Source organism: Clupea harengus, chromosome 3, assembly GCF_900700415.2.
Source record: "Clupea harengus chromosome 3, Ch_v2.0.2, whole genome shotgun sequence".
NCBI classification, from domain to species: domain Eukaryota; kingdom Metazoa; phylum Chordata; class Actinopteri; order Clupeiformes; family Clupeidae; genus Clupea; species Clupea harengus.
Window position 1 is genome coordinate 2077812 of NC_045154.1, and position 18194 is coordinate 2096005.

The 18194-nt window shown below is 39.7% G+C and overlaps 2 protein-coding genes across 2 annotated transcripts in view; both read right to left on the reverse strand.

The window, feature by feature from the left end:
• Window positions 1–2728: 2728 nt before the first annotated feature.
• On the reverse strand, window positions 2729–4444 carry si:ch211-127m7.2. The gene is made up of 3 exons (XM_042707471.1): window positions 4090–4444; window positions 3873–3975; window positions 2729–3610 (listed from the first exon to the last, which is right to left on the reverse strand). Exons 1-3 carry the CDS (start codon window positions 4197–4199, stop codon window positions 3341–3343), a joined length of 483 nt encoding a protein of 160 aa, XP_042563405.1. The 5' UTR covers window positions 4200–4444; the 3' UTR covers window positions 2729–3340.
• Window positions 4445–5395: 951 nt separating this feature from the next.
• The window catches only part of met (MET proto-oncogene, receptor tyrosine kinase), a 37937-nt gene continuing 25138 nt past the window's right edge, over window positions 5396–18194 (reverse strand). Inside the window, 11 exon segments of the mRNA XM_031564149.2 lie at window positions 5396–7918; window positions 8488–8624; window positions 9236–9401; window positions 9758–9867; window positions 10057–10238; window positions 12578–12658; window positions 13854–13881; window positions 13883–14091; window positions 14341–14481; window positions 15754–15910; window positions 16295–16441. Of these exon segments, the coding sequence (XP_031420009.1) occupies window positions 7708–7918; window positions 8488–8624; window positions 9236–9401; window positions 9758–9867; window positions 10057–10238; window positions 12578–12658; window positions 13854–13881; window positions 13883–14091; window positions 14341–14481; window positions 15754–15910; window positions 16295–16441 (1569 nt within the window). The 3' untranslated portion in view covers window positions 5396–7707.

Here is an 18194-nt window from a genome sequence, read left to right on the forward strand (position 1 = left end):
GATATCGGGCTCATGGAAATGGACCCCAGACAAAAGATGAACTGATTCAATAAAATATTTAATACAAAAAAAGACAAATATTTAATGTGAAAAGAAACTACTTTCAAACTAGTTTAGTCTATACAATTTGCAGTGCATGACTAAACACGCACATATTTGGCACTTGATTTCGCACATCATTGGAAAGCCTGATTAGTCACAACGAGGTACAACTTGTAAAGATCGTGCATTCATAGCTAACCTTGAGGGTAGCGGCCCAAAACAATGTGCCAAAATCCCCTGCAAGATCAGCTTGGGCGTGCCAGAGTGTGCCAGAGCGTGCCAGAGTGACCAACTGACTTGTTGGCTGACTTGCGACAAATCCTGGTTGAGTAATAGGATGCTGTCATCCCACAGCAGTATGTGAGGAGGAGGAGGTGCCAAGCTGTTGTGGCTGCGTATGGATCTTCCACACGCTACTGAGGTCCCTGACAGTGTAAAATAAATAAAGTGTAAGAATGGCCCATATGTGTTGTTTTTTCCTTATTACTGTGGGAGAGTGCAATCATCCAATCCAGCAACTCAAAACTAGAGTGAATACCAACAGAAGAATATTGCAGGGGAATTTGGCAAAAAAATGTGGGCCGCTACCCACACCGTTAGCTGTGTTGCTCATTCCACGAATGCACGATCCTTACAAGTTGTACCTCGTTGTAAAGGTGACTAATCAGGCCTTCCAACGATATAAAATACAATACCAATTGGTATTATTAAAGGGGAGGAATAATCGACCGAAATAACGTTTCCGGACTTTTTTTTGAGGAGTTTAGAAAAAAAAATGTAGTTTTGTTGAGCTCTCAAATCTTCTCACGACACAATAATGTGTTTCAGGTGTTGCGTAGCAACCAATTACTTGCTGACTTCAAGTTACAATGACTTTCCGTTATGTTACATTTACGGTAGAGGTTAGTAAGTTGTTTATTATATGGCATTTTGCTTTGTATTGTAGGACTACGGATTATTATAGGATGATTAAAAAACTTTGCAAGCAATAACATAAAATACATTAGTTTCAATATGACAGCACTGTTAGCTAGCTAGCAGAAAGTGGGGAAAGGAATGTTAATCTAGAACGTGTTCATAGAATGAGTAGCCTTAGTTAGCATTCCGAAACCAATGGTATTTACAATTTTCCTATCAGCGCTTTAGGCTACACATCAGCATTCTATATAAAGATATTCATAATAAAAGTTCAAATAATCAGTACATTCAAATAGGTCAGTGTCAAATTAAACAATACATTTAATGCATGAAAAGATCCTAGCGAATTTAACAGCTAATCAGTGCGTCTATTTACAGAATCGCTCTGCTATCATTGGAGCTGATAGTTTTTATGCAACATTTAGGCGAAACTGTGTTAATAAAATGTAACGAGTAGCGACACATATTGTAGAAATGTAGTGGAGTAAAAATGACACTTTCGATTTTTAAATGACAACCCAACTATTAATAATGCTAGCGTGCGGCTACTTCAAAAAGGCACCGTGCAAGTGGCAAGTGTTTGTTGTGTCTTACCATGCTGAAACTGAAACAGAAGTGTTGAGGGAATGTGCTGAAACTGAAACATAAGTGTTAAGGGAATGTGCTGAAACTGAAACATAAGTGTTAAGGGAATGTGCTGAAACTGAAACATAAGTGTTAAGGGAATGTGTATATGCCTTTGCTGAGTTAACATGGACTTTTGATATTTGAGTGATGACTTTCAGAACAAGGAGAAAAACGGTATTAAAAACTGAATTTAGGATGAAGCAGGCAGAAATGAGCTTTCAGAACGAGGAGAAAAATGGTATTAAAAATTGAATTTAGGATGAAGCAGGCAGATATTTGTCTGCGTCACCTGCATTCTGAAGTAAACCAGCTTCCCTCTATTCTAATCCCAGATCACACCATACAATGGCATGACACAGGCTTACATCACAGTTAAGGAAATATACAAAAATGGGATTTTGTACTTTGCCACGATGGACTGTTTAGGCTACGGTTCTAAGTCAAGTTCCTCTCACTGTTCAATGAAGGTGTGGGGTTATTGTCCTTTCTAACATGGGCAACAAGTAACTATCCAGTACTGGTGTATATGTTATTAGAACACAAACAAACTGTAACCACTTGCGTGTATTTGTTTTAACATTTTAAATCTATGTGTGTATTAACAAACATGCCTTGATGGACACACCAGCCAAACACCATTACTTACAGAAGCCAATGAGCAGGAGTAAGCTGGCTAATTGTGCACTGTCTGTCTGCCTATTGGAGTCTGCTGCATCCACCTTCACCTGATTTGTTGAGAAGAAAAGCATTTGCAGGGACAAGCACCCCAATGGAAGACTCTTCACACCAGTACACTTTACAAGAACTCTACACAAGTGTCACTTACATGCAGTGTTCATCAATATTACAGGGCTTGTGTTGTTTTGTCATCTATGGATTGCAAACATACCTGCTAAATATAGCATCCATTTTTCACAAGATTAAGAACAGGTAGTAATGATGTTGACACAAAAGAGTAAGGGGCATTTGGTTGATGTGAATTGTTGTTAGAGGTTTACCCCAACCCTATTTATCAGTGCCATCCAAGCTTTAACTTTACTCCTAATTAAGGCATCATCATATCGACATAAGACCTGTAAGAGATCTTTATCAAACGCTATATTTCCAACATTTACGCAATTTAGTTCAGTTGTGAAATGTGTAAAATTCCAGGAAACCAAGAAAAGTTTATTAACATTTTACAGCAGGTGCACAAAAAGGTTTATGGATATGGTAACAAGCAATTCATGTGTATTTATTTACTAACTGGGTTTGATGTTTCACATAAGTTATCTTTCTTCCATGAAAATGGAACCAGATATGATGCTGCCCTACCGGGTGAATGGTGTTATCTTGGCATCTTAATTCTTATTTCACAGGACATAAGATGTATCCTCATTATGAGTTATTATGAGAAACCCTACAACAATGAATGTAAAGAGTAGGAGTATTATGGCCAGACTATGGCCATTTTGTATTATAGACACTCCACACTCCACCTCAGTGTACAGCAACTCTGTATGGAGTCACATTCACTGCCATGGAGAGCACTTTAACTTTGGGTTTAAAGACGGCAGCAAACATTGGGAAGCCCTTGACTCTCCTAGGAAAAAATGTCATCACTATCCTTTCCGTATATGTGTAGACATTTCCCGTTATACAGAAGACAGTTCTTCCGATTCCATTCCCATGTCCAGTACTCTTTACATAGTGAAAGATGAAGGGAGCCACTGTATCTCATGACAGATGATCTTGAAAGATTAAGGCCTCACCATCATGTGAAAAAAATCTCCCTTACAAGTTTCAAAGCTTCATCATCAGATACAGTGTCAGGCTGATGGTCTGTCAACGTGCTGGTTGTGCATTCTTCATTGCCTGATTTGTGCCCCTGGTTAGTATTTCCATAAGGGAGAGTCTCTAGCTCTGCTGTGTCCAAATCTGATTCTAATGCGCTTGTCCTCGCCTCAAGGGTACCCTGCTCATTAGAGTCCATTCCTGCTTCTTGTCTTCTCTTCTTCACCAGACCGCCTTCTGGTTTGAGTACCTAAGCAGACACGTGAAAATATAGGTTTCGGTCAGGACACGGTCAATATTGAAATTGATGAGTTTGCCTTTGAGCCAGCGATCTAACGAATATGTGGTTTAATTTCTCAATTAGCTGTTGGCAGATACCGCATTTTTTAGCACCCTTGAAATCAGACATAATACATGTTAAGACTTGCAAAATACACGCGAGTGGCGTGAAAGATTACCCGAGACATGTCAATGTAGGCTACCCATACAGATCATTATTCAGTCAAGCATACCTTTTCTGTAAGTCCTTCAACGTGACATATTTTGTCCTCCAAATCCCCGAAGACGAGAGCGTTTTGCACCAGCTCCCACTCGTTCATAAAATAGACTGTAACCCTACAAGAGTGACAGGAATTTTGAGCATTTTAGTCCTGAGGGTATAGCTCGGAAGCAAAATTGTGTACAACTAAACGGAAAATACTACCGGTAGGCGTGAACAGCAATACTTACCTCGGGGTAAACTTCTTTTTTGTTTTGGTTGTAACTTTCCTGGTGAAGCAGTTGCCTTCCTTACCCATCCTTTCCATCCAGGATGGGAGTTCTCGCTGTTTGTTAGCCATTTATCTAACTTCCGTATTATCCAATCTGACCTGGTTTGGAAGGTGTGTTGTTGGTCAGTCTGAATTACATAGTGTTGTGTTCATTGTATTGTCACGTTTTGTATGAACATATATAAATGTAAGGTATGTCAGTGCGTGCACAGAGAAAGACATACAATCTGCCGGTGCCCCTTTTACTGAAATAGAATATGACCAATCTGCCTTCCGAGTCAGTCCAGCTGTTTCACTTCCTGCGTAGCCACCATGGCGAGAGTAGTCAAAATAAAAGCAGAGAAACCTAAACAAAAAGAAACTTTCTCGAAATAATGACTTCGTATCTCAAAAAATAAGTAATTATTTTGAGAAAGTTTCTCATTGTTTTTAGATACTTAGCGTGACCTAGCCTAGTATCTCAAAATAATGACTAATGAATAAACTATATGACTCATGATGTCACTATTTTGAGATACTACGTTATTACTTTGAGATACTAAGTCATTATTTTGAGAAAGTTTCTCATTGTAATTACTTACAGGAGTTTTTTTTCCCACCACATTTGCGAAAATGGGCTTACATAGAAGCGCACTGCATTCACAAAAGAAAAAACGTCGACACCTTTGTCGTAATTATGACTTACTATCACATAATAAATTGTATTACTTAATTTGCTAACTGCCATATTGCATTGTTGCGTTATTTTATGCTGTAGCCTAGGTATACCTTAAACGTGAAATACTTCTATCCAATACACTTATTGTCAAATTCAGCATTGCTCCTCATGGTCCTGTCCATTCGATGTGTGCGCTGAAAAACCCACCAGTGTTTGCATAGTCCTGGCTGTGTAAATGGGACACAAACTCGGACTGAGCCATAAACTATTCCAGCCTATCAACAGGTTGCTTCAGGAGTAAATAAGGGAGGGGTGTAATTGATTGTCTGTTGAGCGCAAATATCAACAACCTTCGCCAGAATCGCAGACTGTATCTTTAACTGGTATACTACGTCCTCCTTTGTCAACAGTTTGACCATGCCTACCATAATCCTCCACCAGAGGGCCCCAGCTACTCACATGAGTTTCCAAGGTAGCCGCCCATTACTTGTAAGCAGTCTTGCACCTACCTATAAATGAACAAAGGAAAACGAGAAAGACTGTATTTCCTCTTTTAGCCATCTCTAAGAAAGAATAAAAACATGGTTTTTTTTTTACACAAGGAAGACCTGTCCTTAAAGTGAACATTTGGACATTCCCCTGCACTTTTATGTTCTTGTTCATGACAGCATAAAAAGACAACAGCATTTTAACTTGATAAAACAACTAATGTTTTATTTCTAATGTTGCAAAATCAGCGTGATAAAATGATATGAATAAAATGAGTCAATGAAAAGGTGTAGAGGTAAAAGTCTTATCAGATATACTCTATCCCCCAACTCGTTGGACCCACTTATGAGAATGTGTTGACTGCTGAAGTGGCATTGGTTCCATGAGGAGGAGAGCACTGTGTCCAGCAGTCAAAGAGCATTCCACAGTCACCTACTCACCTGGTAGACACACCCAGTGCAGGCTTCCAACAACAGAATCACATGTCCCTGCCTGAGGATTGGCTGACATTAAAGTACTCAAAATGTTCAACCTCTATGTGATGTCTCAAACACATAAACTCATTTGCCAAAACAGAAATGATGCAGGAATGGGACAATGCAGCTGTTATCAAACATGAGTATGAACAAATACAAACAAAACATGAACAAATACCTACAGTTATTTTACAGAAACATCTTAGCTTGTTCTGTTCAAAGTGACAAATAGTGAATAATGCCTACAAGTTCAGTAGCAATACTGAAGAGAAGAAATGATTACTTGCGCTTGTTCAAACATGGTTTGCACTGTACCTAAATAAAACTGCACATGATATAAACATCAGTCACAAAAAGTAGTCAACGACAACCTTAGCTATTAGCAATATATAACAGTCAGATATGCAAGCCCTCATTTACAGTGCTGTCACTTGAAGTGATTTTCAACATGCTATTGATCATTCATTAGTCAAGTACTGATAGCTGTACAGACATTCAACACAGCAAAACAGTTTGTTATAGAAACCATTACAAAATCAAATGTATATGTTTGGTCATCAAATTTCTAGACCTAAAGCAATTACTTTACAAGAGCAATTACAAGAGGAGGGCACTTTATAACCTCTGTGTCTTTGTTTAAGACCTGTGTTTGGCAGTGAGTATTGAACCTGATTGTGGTACAACGAATGAACTAATATTTTACTGAACTCCAGGCAGATTATTTTCATCTGCTTACTGAACACATGCTGGTAAAGTGGACCTATGAATAAAATCAGTTCAGTGATGGGCATCCAAACAAGGGGGCTACTGCTGGCCTGATAGCTTATTACTGATGAAACAGTGTATTTGATTGGCTGGATGTGTGTGCCTATTTAAACACTGTAACCTTGTTCTATAACTGTGATTATATGTCCTTATGAAGGTAAGCTTACCACACAAGAATAATGCTGTTGAGAACATCTTTTTGTAACCTAAAGCTAAGGCTATGTTCATCCTGAAGTCAAATTCTGAAAGGTTACATTAGGTTAGTAGCTACATCTTCATACCTCTTCTTTCAACCAAAACATCTGCAATGTCCTAAACATGACTCAGTATTAGATGTTTAACACAAATCAAAGATGTATTCAGAGTCTATTAAAAGGATAATATATCCAGTGTACTGCACAAGTCAAGTAATATTTCGCCAGAATTCTAGACTTAAATGTGCATAATTAATGTAAACTAAATTTAAAAACATATAGTACTATATATGAGGCATGCACACCACATTTGTTAAGAAGGGGGGGGGGGGGATTTTGCTCTGCACATTTACCTTACAACTGAAGTGAAATGTTGGCATATACTCCAATCTAAAATACTACCAGTAGAATGCATTGTCAGACAATGTCATGAAGTAGTCTTTGACTAAGTAGTCAAAAGTAGTATTTCAAATATACCTGACATCAACTTAATCTAGCTGAGCATACATGCATCTGACCATCCAGAGTACGACTCGTTTAGACTCTTGTTTTGTTTTATCACAAACTGTTTCTGTCCACTTAAGGGACGAGGGTCTTAGTAAGGGAGTCAGTACGAAACTTCTCAACAAAAAGAGCACTGTCTGGTGAGGTGGCATACTTCTGAAACCTGCATCACATGCTTTGAAACTGTAATGTACAGGTAATGTACAATCACACACTGTTTCAGAAAAGGCTGAACCTCTTGGTACTGTCCTCATCAAGGTCTCCAAAACAGAATACCCAGGTATGAGTGTAGAGGTTCCCAAATGGTCCTCTGCTCCACCCAAGGATCTCCCTTCATGTTCATCATTGTTCTTCCTTTAGAGAGGATAAGGAATTCATCCAAAACTGGGGTCCAGTGTCTATACACCCATACAGCAGGTCTGAAGAAGCATGCTTCTCTTCTGTCCACAGAAGCCCCCTCCCCCCACAACCTTCATTGTCTCAGGGTCCTCTCAAGTGCAGCAGTCCCGGTCCAAAGTGCCTTGAGAGGAGATCAAGGAAGGGTACGGTGTCATCTTGTCGATATTGACATAGGTTGTGTTGAGGAGGACATAGTGCTCCCCACAGAAGCTAGAGAAGATAGCTGATATCCGGGAGACCAATTCAGAAAAGTTTGGCCGCCTCTCTGGTTTAGGATGCCAGCATTCAACCATCACATGGTATCTGTGTAATGATAAAGTATAAACACACACTGAACGACAAGTTTCATAATGGGGCTTGATATGCTACCTTTTGTATTGGTGCCAAAAAGCGATTGTCGCAATTTACTACAGGGTCGCAACGGAGCTCTTGCACCTATAATAAGACAGGAGCATGTACGTCATTAAATTGATGGAAAACATCAAATAAAAAAAACTAGCGCAATTAATGTAATAAATTAAGTCATTGCAATAAACTTTCTCTGTTCCGTTTAGCATACTGTGGCATCTGTCAATAATCTCTGCTATGCTGTCCACAGTTTTTGTCCACAGTTGTTAAATGGCTTTGAAAATGCCATTGTGTTTCCAAACAGGAAGAACCCTTAAAGAAGCCTTGAACCCTCAAACAGCTTTTAAAAAACTGGGATCAAGCTCATTTGCTTGAGGATTGTTAGATGCACTGTAAAAAAAGCCACGCCCACAGGCACAGCCAGTCAGAGTTTTGTCTGTAGTTAACACCTCTCTTAGTAAATCCTTATATGAAACAAAATAAGGAGTAAAGCATCATGAATTAATTGAATGTCAAATACTCACAGTGCATCCGGGCAGAACTCCGGTTGAAGGAGTCGCCGTCCTTGCAAAAGGAACAGAGTGATGTCAAAGGAGTTGACATCGGAGTATGGTGGAGCTCCTCGGGTCATCAGCTCCCATAGCAACACACCAAAAGACCACTGCAGAAGAAAGATGTGGAGAAATACTCAAGATGGTGTGTCTGTTCGTGTGCACAATGAGGTTTCAGGGAAAATCTTACAATACATTGTCATTCAAAAATGTTTTGACTATTTTCTCACATTTGAATCATTGTCTAAGAATGATCTATGCCAAATATAACATAAATAAATTACTTAATTACTTTATTCTTTATTTTTTAAATAAAATGTTTAATGTTTAATGTCACTTTGGACAAATGTGTCTGCTAAATACTATAACTATATCATATAACTATATCTACATGTCATATATCTATATGTCATATGCTAGGTAATTATGAAAGTCAGTGTCCAGTGACTCAAGTCATTGGACATAAACTGTTATGATGACATACGTATGCCATCACCACGCCATGGTTATGTCAGTGTTCTGAAACAGGGTTCAAGTAAAGTGTTATCTGAATAGGTTTTTGTTGTCAAGTGTCTATTCCATTCTAAATGAAAATACCTCTAATATTTTGATTTGGTTGTCAATGGTAGCAATATGGCAAGATTTCCCTCTAAAATATTTACCAACTGCACTTGAAAGATGAGCAAAATAATGTCCAAGCAGGCTACGAGGTGTTACTCACAACATCTGACTTTGAGGTGAATTTGTGTGTCTGTAGACTCTCCAAAGCCATCCACTTTACAGGCAGCTTGACTCCACTCTTATTGTGCACGCTGTAGTATTCTTTGTCGTACACATCTCGAGCTAAGCCAAAGTCTGCAACCTTCACAGTGTAACTCTCATCCAACCTAGCATGGGGGAAAACATTGGTATTGAAAGTGAAAAATGATTGCACTACAAAGCTAAAAAATGTGTGCAATATGAACCCAAATTTCAAATCCGACATGAACAAGCATTATACCTTGACGTTACAGTCAGCAATGTTGGGTCGAGTAAGTATTTTTGAAACATTCCCCACCTCATATCTTCCATCGATTAATATACCTGATTGAAAAGCCTGCGCCTTAATTAACTTGTCCTGATTATTTTTACATTTTACACTTATTATGGAGCCTGAGACACAGATGTCAGTTTTTCCTCAGCACATAAAGTCCTTTTCTAGCCTTTAAAGGTCAGACTTCCATGGACATTTTGTAAAACTTACATGCAGTTTCTAGCTGCTAGGTCTCTGTGGACAAACTTCTTGCTAGCGAGGTACTCCATGCCTTTCGCAACTTGGAACCCAAATCCCATAAGGTCTTTTACAGTGGGGTTCTGTAAAATATTAAAACAGGTTAATAAAATACATCTGTAAATGTTCTGTTAGCTTATAGAATTTACATAGAAAACATTTTGGATGCTTTCAGAAGTAAGAGCTCTTGCTATAATTTATTATACATTCAGGTTTAACCTAGCAATTTTCTTTTTTCGATGAAATGATGTCTCACAGAATGTCTAACTTACATGAGTCTCGTCCCTGATGAAGTTGCGGAGATCCCCGTGCTTCATATAAGGCAGCACCACCAGAGGGGAGCCCTCGGAGGGCAGGCAGATGCCCAACAGAGACAGTACATTGGGATGGCTGAAATCTTTCATGATGATCCCCTCCTTCAGAAACTGTGTTACTTCCTCAATATCTGTGATACCTTAAACCAACCAAAAAAAAAATGTAGGTAATCAGCGTAACATGAAAACATGAGTCTCACTATGGGATACACCCCCGTAAACCCAAGAAGCCTATTGGCTGGCAGCCCTGACACTTGAATATACGTAAACTCTGCCCTCCCTATGTAGTGTGGACTACATAAAGTCATCAGGTCATTCATAAACAAGCACACCTCTTCCTTACTTAGCACAGCTAAGAGACTGTTGAGACACCTCGCCCATACTGTCAGAGAACCAGGTTATACAAGTAATATTAAGTTCTCTTTCAAGCATTCGATTCAGTGTCTCACTATGGGATATCTTTTTCAGTTGGAGTTGTCTTGCTGTAGCACAATCAAATCCTAACCACACTCCCATCACCCGAGTCAGAACTGCCTGGACATGAGTCACTCTGAGAGATAAAGAATCAGTTTGTGTGCCACCCCCCAGTGGTTGTGACTGTTCACATTAGAGCGGGGTGTCCCCATAGCAGAAGGAGTAACTCACAACCTGAGCCTGTGACTGGGGAGAGGCATTGTACTGTGGAAGAGATCATGTCTCATCAAGGCATAACCCCGTGAGCTGAACTACTTCAGGCTAGTTGATTTAACATCACCTTTGAGCTGCTGCTGCTGCTTTATGAAATGAAGAAGAAGCTTACAGGAACAGGTCACCATTATATTTACACTCATTTTCTTCCCACTTCCCAGGCAGTTACTCCTTTAAATCATGTCTAGTTTGCCGTGGCCAGTGAAATTCTACATGTGTTCAGGTTATCTTTCATGACTGAATCAAATATGACATAGGTAACCTAATATGTAGCCAATGCATTTAGGTCTAAAAGTAGCCATAACAACCTAGCCTACCGATGGCAGTGAAAAGCAGAGATTTTTTTCCATCAGGCTTATATTAGAGAACAGAATAGGAATTTCCGTCTATTTCCGAGATTGAATCTAAACTGATACCACTATATTGCAGAATGATATTACTGCCTCTGCTATGTTACTTTTAGTTTATCTCTATCCACATTTGGAAAAGAATCAGAAAAAAATAGCTCTTTGATGTTTCATTTCCGCGGTTGAAGTCAGAAACCCACCCTGGGAATCACTGACATTCTATAAAGTTAATGATTCAATAAAAACAGCCTACACACTGAAAATAAAAACATGTCAAAGCCTGAGCTTTTAGCACAGTGATACCATGAATCACAGTGTTCATTTAGCTTTTCTAGTAGAATATTTGGTTTAATGTCCATGAATTCTATGGGAAGTGTACACAGTTTCTGTGATGAATGTTGATATGTAATGGAAGCTACTTAAAGGATATTGTATCACAGTATACCTCACGAAATACTTTTCAAAAGCATTTCAAACATTTCAAAAACATACATCACATGCACAATACTAGGAGAAAGATGCTCAAATATTCCATTAGGCATAACTGAAACACGTGCTAATAGTGTCAAATTGCTATTGTTTGACGTTCTGTGACTCTCTGTGTGATTTAGTGCTGATCGTTTCCTAATTGGTTGACCTGGAGTGAAATAACACGGCTGAGCTGCTGTTTCAAGGGATGCTCGAAGAGAAGCCTAATGATTAACTCTGTGCATTCTACTGTATGCTTTCAGGTACAATGGCTGTCCACTAGCCCTAGTGGACATGGGTGCATGGACTGCCATAGGTCATTATGACAGGAGATATGACAGGAGATATGACAGTTATAATAGGGGCTGTGCCAGCCTTGCTTGGTCTTTAATGATCATAATCATAATACATAATCAGGATGATCAATACAATCATGAATCAGGTGTTGGTTAGGGTCGGTGCAAACAAAAAGCTAGCAGCCTTAAATGAAGAAGACAAGTAATCCTTGAGGAGAGTCCATGTCCATGAGCTACTGCCAAGAAAAGTGCCAATTGTTCAAAGCTTATGAATGACTCTCAATAAAGATCCAAATAGAGGACAAACAATTAGGCTGAGGATCCATATAGCATTTCTTCCTGAGCGGTAGCATCTTTTTTTCAACTGTTCCCAATGAGGAGAGAGCTTATGTGGCCGCCTAGTGAAAAAGCATTTCACACAGTGTCTTTTATCAGAGCACTCTGTGCGGCCGCTCCGTGTGCTTATATGAGTGTGCTTCTGGTGCTGCCAGAGAAAAGCCCTATATGGACACACACCTTGAGAAAGTACTGTTTACCTTTGTTTTGAGGGTGTTTTTATGTAGTTTTTTTTTATTAATGATTACTAATTCTTCTGGTTTTTGGACATGTTCTTTTGAGGCTATCAAAAGTTACCATTTAGACTTTTGACAGAAATGTACTGAATGGGGCGCCTTCACTTACGATTTAGAGATTTGACTGCACAGTGCTGCTTCTGTCCCTCTGGGTCCAGCAGGGTCCCGTGGAAAACACAGCCAAAGTGACCTGAGTTAAAGAAATGATTCCGTCAAACAGAGTTCCAGTGTGCTCATTGTTAAGGACTCACAAAACAATATGGAATCCCCAAGACTATCGCAAAATGTGTTGGTTCTGAACAAGAACACCATTGAAATGCAACTTTTTTTTTTCTTTCTTCCTTTTCTTGCTTTTTTCAGTCCATCTGTCAGCTATGTTCCAGTGCTTTGTGAAAGAAACAATACTGTTATACACATTAAGATATTATCATTAGTTACAGTTGTTTCTGTGTCTGTGTCCATAAACATCTTAAACAAGTCTTAAACATGTCCAGAAGTCTTCTTTGACCTCTTTAACAATGAAAGTGCTTACATTTATGTGACATCATAAAAAAACAGTAATTTACTTTAAATTTGATAGTAAATGACCAATTAAGAGTCAGAACAACGGACTAAGAAAAAACAACACTTCACCAGCCTCAGCACTGCAAAGAGATGCAACAACATTTTATGAGTCCATCCCACATTAAGAAAAGAGAAGCCTTTTATATACATATGAGGTTTGTTTTCTTGCTCTCACTTCAAAATAATCAAGCCAAGTGTAATCTTCCAGCTGCCCTCAGACACACATCCTCCCAGATGGCCACGGAGTCAGATTTCCAGAGCCGAGCTCCGAGACAGTTCAACAATGAGCTGGGAATTTAACACGGGAACAAATCATCCTACACCACACAAATCCTACTTTCCATCACTCCCTAGAGACAGAAAAACTGAGATTTTTTCCAGAGGGCCTTGCAAGTGGAGTGAGGCAGGGTGCTCTTTTTGAGACTGGCCTGGAGTGAGGTAGGAACAGTGGGAGAGAGCTTTGATGTACCTCAGCTGGATATGAATTTGATATACATGAGTTCACACTCCCACTTTTGCAGTACAATGAAATGTCTTGATCTGACCTGGCAGTTTAATAATATCCATTAAGTTATTTCAGTGTACCACACAGTTATATCACTTTACCCACACTAGGTGATCTCATCTGTGACAGTCACTTTTTCAAACCATACTTGCATTCTGTTGCCACACACACACTGATTCCAAAACTACACTCGTACATACCTCCTAGAATGTGAGTGCGTTTGAGTGAGTTTTGAAAAAATGTCTAATACCTGTGAAAAAGACAATGAGGTAAAACATGTTCATTTAGTACGGCCAGTAAATGGGGATAGTCACACCTCTCCCAATGATCTCGTGGACGTGCAAGCAGGAGGTCCTCCCTGGCAATGACCACATGTTGGACCTCTTTCAGCAACTCCGGGTTCAGGCTGGCCAGGTCTATGGGAGCACTGGCTGACAGCAGAGGGGAGGCCAGATCTCCGTCACCCCCCACCAACATGGGAGAGAGGTCCCCATGCATCGGGGAGTACGGGGGCGGGCGACATGACTCTGCCTGTGTCATGGACACACTCTGGTCTACAAACAAAGAAGTTAGAGGTCAATTACTGGCAAACTAACACAAGACGCTGACAAAGATCATCAAACAAAGTCTGATGTCTGCGCCGACCGCTCCTTCAAAGGAAAAGGGAAACCCTAAACCAAGCCCAGCAGAAAGGCTGAAATGATCCCCCCTGAGTAGCATAAAGGGACACCAGGAGCAAGCGGAGCAACATGCCTGAGACAGACACAAAAGAAGGAGTTGAAATAGCTGAATTTAAAACATACCCTCAAGCAAAGTAGTTCTATAGTCCACAGATTCGTGGGACACCATTTCATTAGTGGGGCTGACACTCCTTGCATTGGCCAACATGTCCAAATGAGGAATGTGTGCCCGGCCATCGTACCAAACCATAGCCTTGCTTAAATCTACAACCAGAGAGAGAGGGACAGACAGAGGCTTAAGAGAAGGACAGGCCACCACAGCAGAGTTGGACTACTTCACCATCAGCCCAACACAACAGAGAAACACTGAAAATGGGACACAAACTGATGAAACAAACAACTTGAGCCATACTAGTTTATTTCCAGAAATGTATGTGTATGCGTAAGCCCTTTCTTGAAAGGAATATTTGAGGGACAGTCTAAATATTTGCATAGATTCTTCACTTACCCCAAATGCAATAGATCATTCAAGACTTATATCCTCTACAGTTTAAGTTCTTTTTGGCCTTTAATTTGTTTTCACATAGCTAATATTTCATGGACCCATATGACCCCAGCTTGCCATTATGTTACAAGAAAATCAAGAAGTGAAGTTTATCAAATTTAACTCGCTGCAGTATGTATGTATCTTAAAGTATGTCCTTTATCAAACTTAACTCGCTGCAGTATGTTTGTATCTCAAAGTATGTCATTTGAAAACCAATTTGCCTCTGGAGCTGAAAGCCCATGTCAACACCAACACAGAAATACACTTGGATGAAATAGTTGAAGCATTTGAGGTAGGTAGAAAATCTGTGAAAAAAAAAAAAAAAAATCTGGAATACTTCAAAATGACTGTCTGTAGATAAACCCAACAGAAACATAAGCAGTAAAAATGAAGGTTAGTAACCAATATGTAAATTTAGCAAATGCAGTCCAGAATCGAATCCAAGCTAGCACACACATCACACCTGCCACACAGCTCAAACCATCCAAAAGATCCAAAGCATTTCACACAAAATACTTTTAATATTATTTAACAGATACAAACTATAAAGTTATCTTTATAGGGAGAGAGATGCATTTTGAACAAGTAAAATAAATGCAAAGCCATTTTTTCACCCTTCTGATAACTTCAAATACATACGTTTTGTTTTGTTCTCCTCTTTTAACGTTGGTGTTTTATTTAGACAATTGACAGAATATGAACCTCATCCATCCATCCATCCATATTATCTATCTATCTATCTATCTATCTGTCCTATACTATATCTATCTATCTATCTATCTATCTATCTATCTATCTATCTACTCATCTATCTATCTAGTTATCTATCTATCTATCTCACTAGGGTTATCTATCTGCCAGGCTGCTTGCCAGTCTGTGAGTCTGTCTGGCTACTTATACCTATGGGATAAATACTTTTAATACTTTTCATATACCTTTCACACAGATTCTTCACATTACTGTTTTTAGTTGGTGGGTCTGTATCATACCTTCAATATGCTTTCTCCTTTGGACCCACATAAACAGGCCAAGCAACATGAGCAGAAAGAGGGTGACACAGATGACGCCCGTGACCAGGCTGGTGTAGTCCTGCTCATGGGCCAGCATGACGCGGCCCAGGCTCACTGAAGAGTTGGCCTGCCTCCAATACACACAGCAGAGAACACCACAACCAGTCAGGTCCACATCAAACTAAACAGCTTCACATACTGTGTGTATAATAGTGGCATAGACTGTGTGTGTGTGTGTGTGTGTGTGTGTGTGTGTGTGTGTGTGGTGTGTGTGTGTGAGTGTGTGTGTGTGTGTGTGTGTGTGTGTGTGTGTGTGTGAGTGTGTGTGTGTGTGTGTGTGTGTGTGTGTGTGTGTGTGTGTGTGGTGTGTGTGTGTGTGTGTGTGTGTGTGTGTGTGTGTGTGTGTGTGTGTGGTGTGTGAGTGTGTGTGTGTGTGGTGTGTGTGTGTGTGTTGTGTGTGTGTGTGTGTGTGTGTGTGTGTGTGTGTGTGTGTGTGTTTGAGCGAGATGCATAACTTCACCTTAACCTCCAACTCCTCACTTGCAGCTTGGAGCTCCAAGGGGACGATACACTCTAGAGTGTCCCCAACTAGAGTAACAGATTCACAGGTTCTGTTGGACACCATTAAGACCCGGCCCTTCACTGCTTCTATGTCCATTGGCGGGACCTACACAGCAAGCAGAGAAGGATCATCAGCATGAAAGAGAAGCAAACCCAAGTTCTCTGAATTTCTACAGATTCCTCAAGATGAACAAGATTAAAGTGTGGTGTCCCAGGAGTCGCAACGGACATCCCTACCTTCAAAGTTTACCAAAGGTTAAAGGTGTCCAGGACAGGATGTTACTGGAAACAGTAATTCCACTTCTACCCATCCGGGGTATTTAACACCCCTGTCTGTTCTAAACATCATGCACGGAGACAGGCCTGAAGACATGTGTAAGATGACACAACATCAACGACTCACTGGTTTTAATGTTTCCTGAACTTGATTACATCAGGTCTGAATATTTCCTGAGTGATCACAGTGGGAAATTGCCTGGTTTTAACAGTTCCTGACAGGAATTAGAATGGAGATTTGCCTGTTTTTTTTTCACATTTCCTGGTCCCGATATGGTTGTGTCAGACTTAAGGTACCACATACTGCTTACATTCAGCAACACCGCCTGTTATTTAACACAATGGCAAGGTTGCCATGGAATAGACTGATGAGAAAACGGAACAGAGACTATTTGGTGCCAGGGTCACAGGGAATAATATGCATTAAAGAAAATGTTCAGCCTAATTTTAGTTCAGTTTAAGTTTCATCTTAAAACTTCTCACTTACTCTGAAATCTTTTTTGGACATTTGAATTCAAGATGATCTAAAACGTTTTACGTTGTTGAATATCAGGTCTTGGTGAAAAAGTTAACCCTCACCGATGGTGAGAAAAACTAAATACATTTTGTCTTGAATCTCGATTCCAATCTTATGACCTTAAAACCTTTTCCTTCTGATAAACTGATAAACTAATCCACTGATAAATAAAACTTGTTTCAAACAGTACCTAAATAAGTGAAACGCACATGTATGCACATTTGTCAGTCACAATACGGGACAGGGTAAACGCCCATCACTTCATTACTTGTTCCCTTCACATGGTAAGGACCGGATCATTAGCTACGCTTTTAAGGAGGCGCAAGATTACGTGGGAGAAGGTCCACCGTGAACGCAACAAAATGCCAGGTTCAATCAAGGTTCAAGCACAACTCCTTTATTTCGAGGCATACTTTGCAATGTGGAAGTTAAATATGAAAGCATGCTTCATGATAATAGAGACACATGGGACAGTTAAAAGTGGGGATGGTGCTAAACGTTTACATTATCAGGACAATCACAAATAATGTAATATGGAAGTACACCTTGAGGATAAACTGGATGAATAAATGGACATTTCTGCAATATCTATCACACTAGTGAATGTGCGTGTTGCGTAGTCTACGTTCATTAGAACTGCATTTTAAGGTGAAACTAGTGTTTATGTCAATTGGTAGAATAATGTAGAATAAAAACACAAACATGGCATGCATACGTGTTACATATTATTGAAGCCAAACTTGTACTGAATAAAAAGATTAAATAGATTAAGTCAATTTAACATTAGAGCATGTCAGAATCCTAAAAGAGCCTGCCTTTCTGTTTCTCTCTCTCTCTCTCTCTCTCTCTCTCTCTCTCTCTCGTGCATTGAAGGGCAATAAAGAGAATCACATTCCCTGCCTGACAGTCTCAGCTTTTCAGATTTGACACACTCCCACACCTGTTGGAGAATACTGGCCACCTGAGGCTGCTGCTTTTTGAACACAGTCATGTCTCAATGGCCAGACATTACTACTGCAATCATTTTTTCAGAAAAATTAAAGTATCTAATTTACCTGCAGGCAAT

Bases quoted from the DNA above. Each gene is read 5' to 3' on its own strand.
- si:ch211-127m7.2 (XM_042707471.1), bottom strand. From the start codon at position 4,199: ATGGCTAACAAACAGCGAGAACTCCCATCCTGGATGGAAAGGATGGGT. The intron at 3,976-4,089 runs GTAAGTATTGCT...TCACTCTTGTAG, and splicing joins AAAAAGAAGTTTACCCCGAG to GGTTACAGTCTATTTTATGA. The intron at 3,611-3,872 runs GTATGCTTGACT...GTGTCTGCTTAG, and splicing joins TTGAAGGACTTACAGAAAAG to GTACTCAAACCAGAAGGCGG.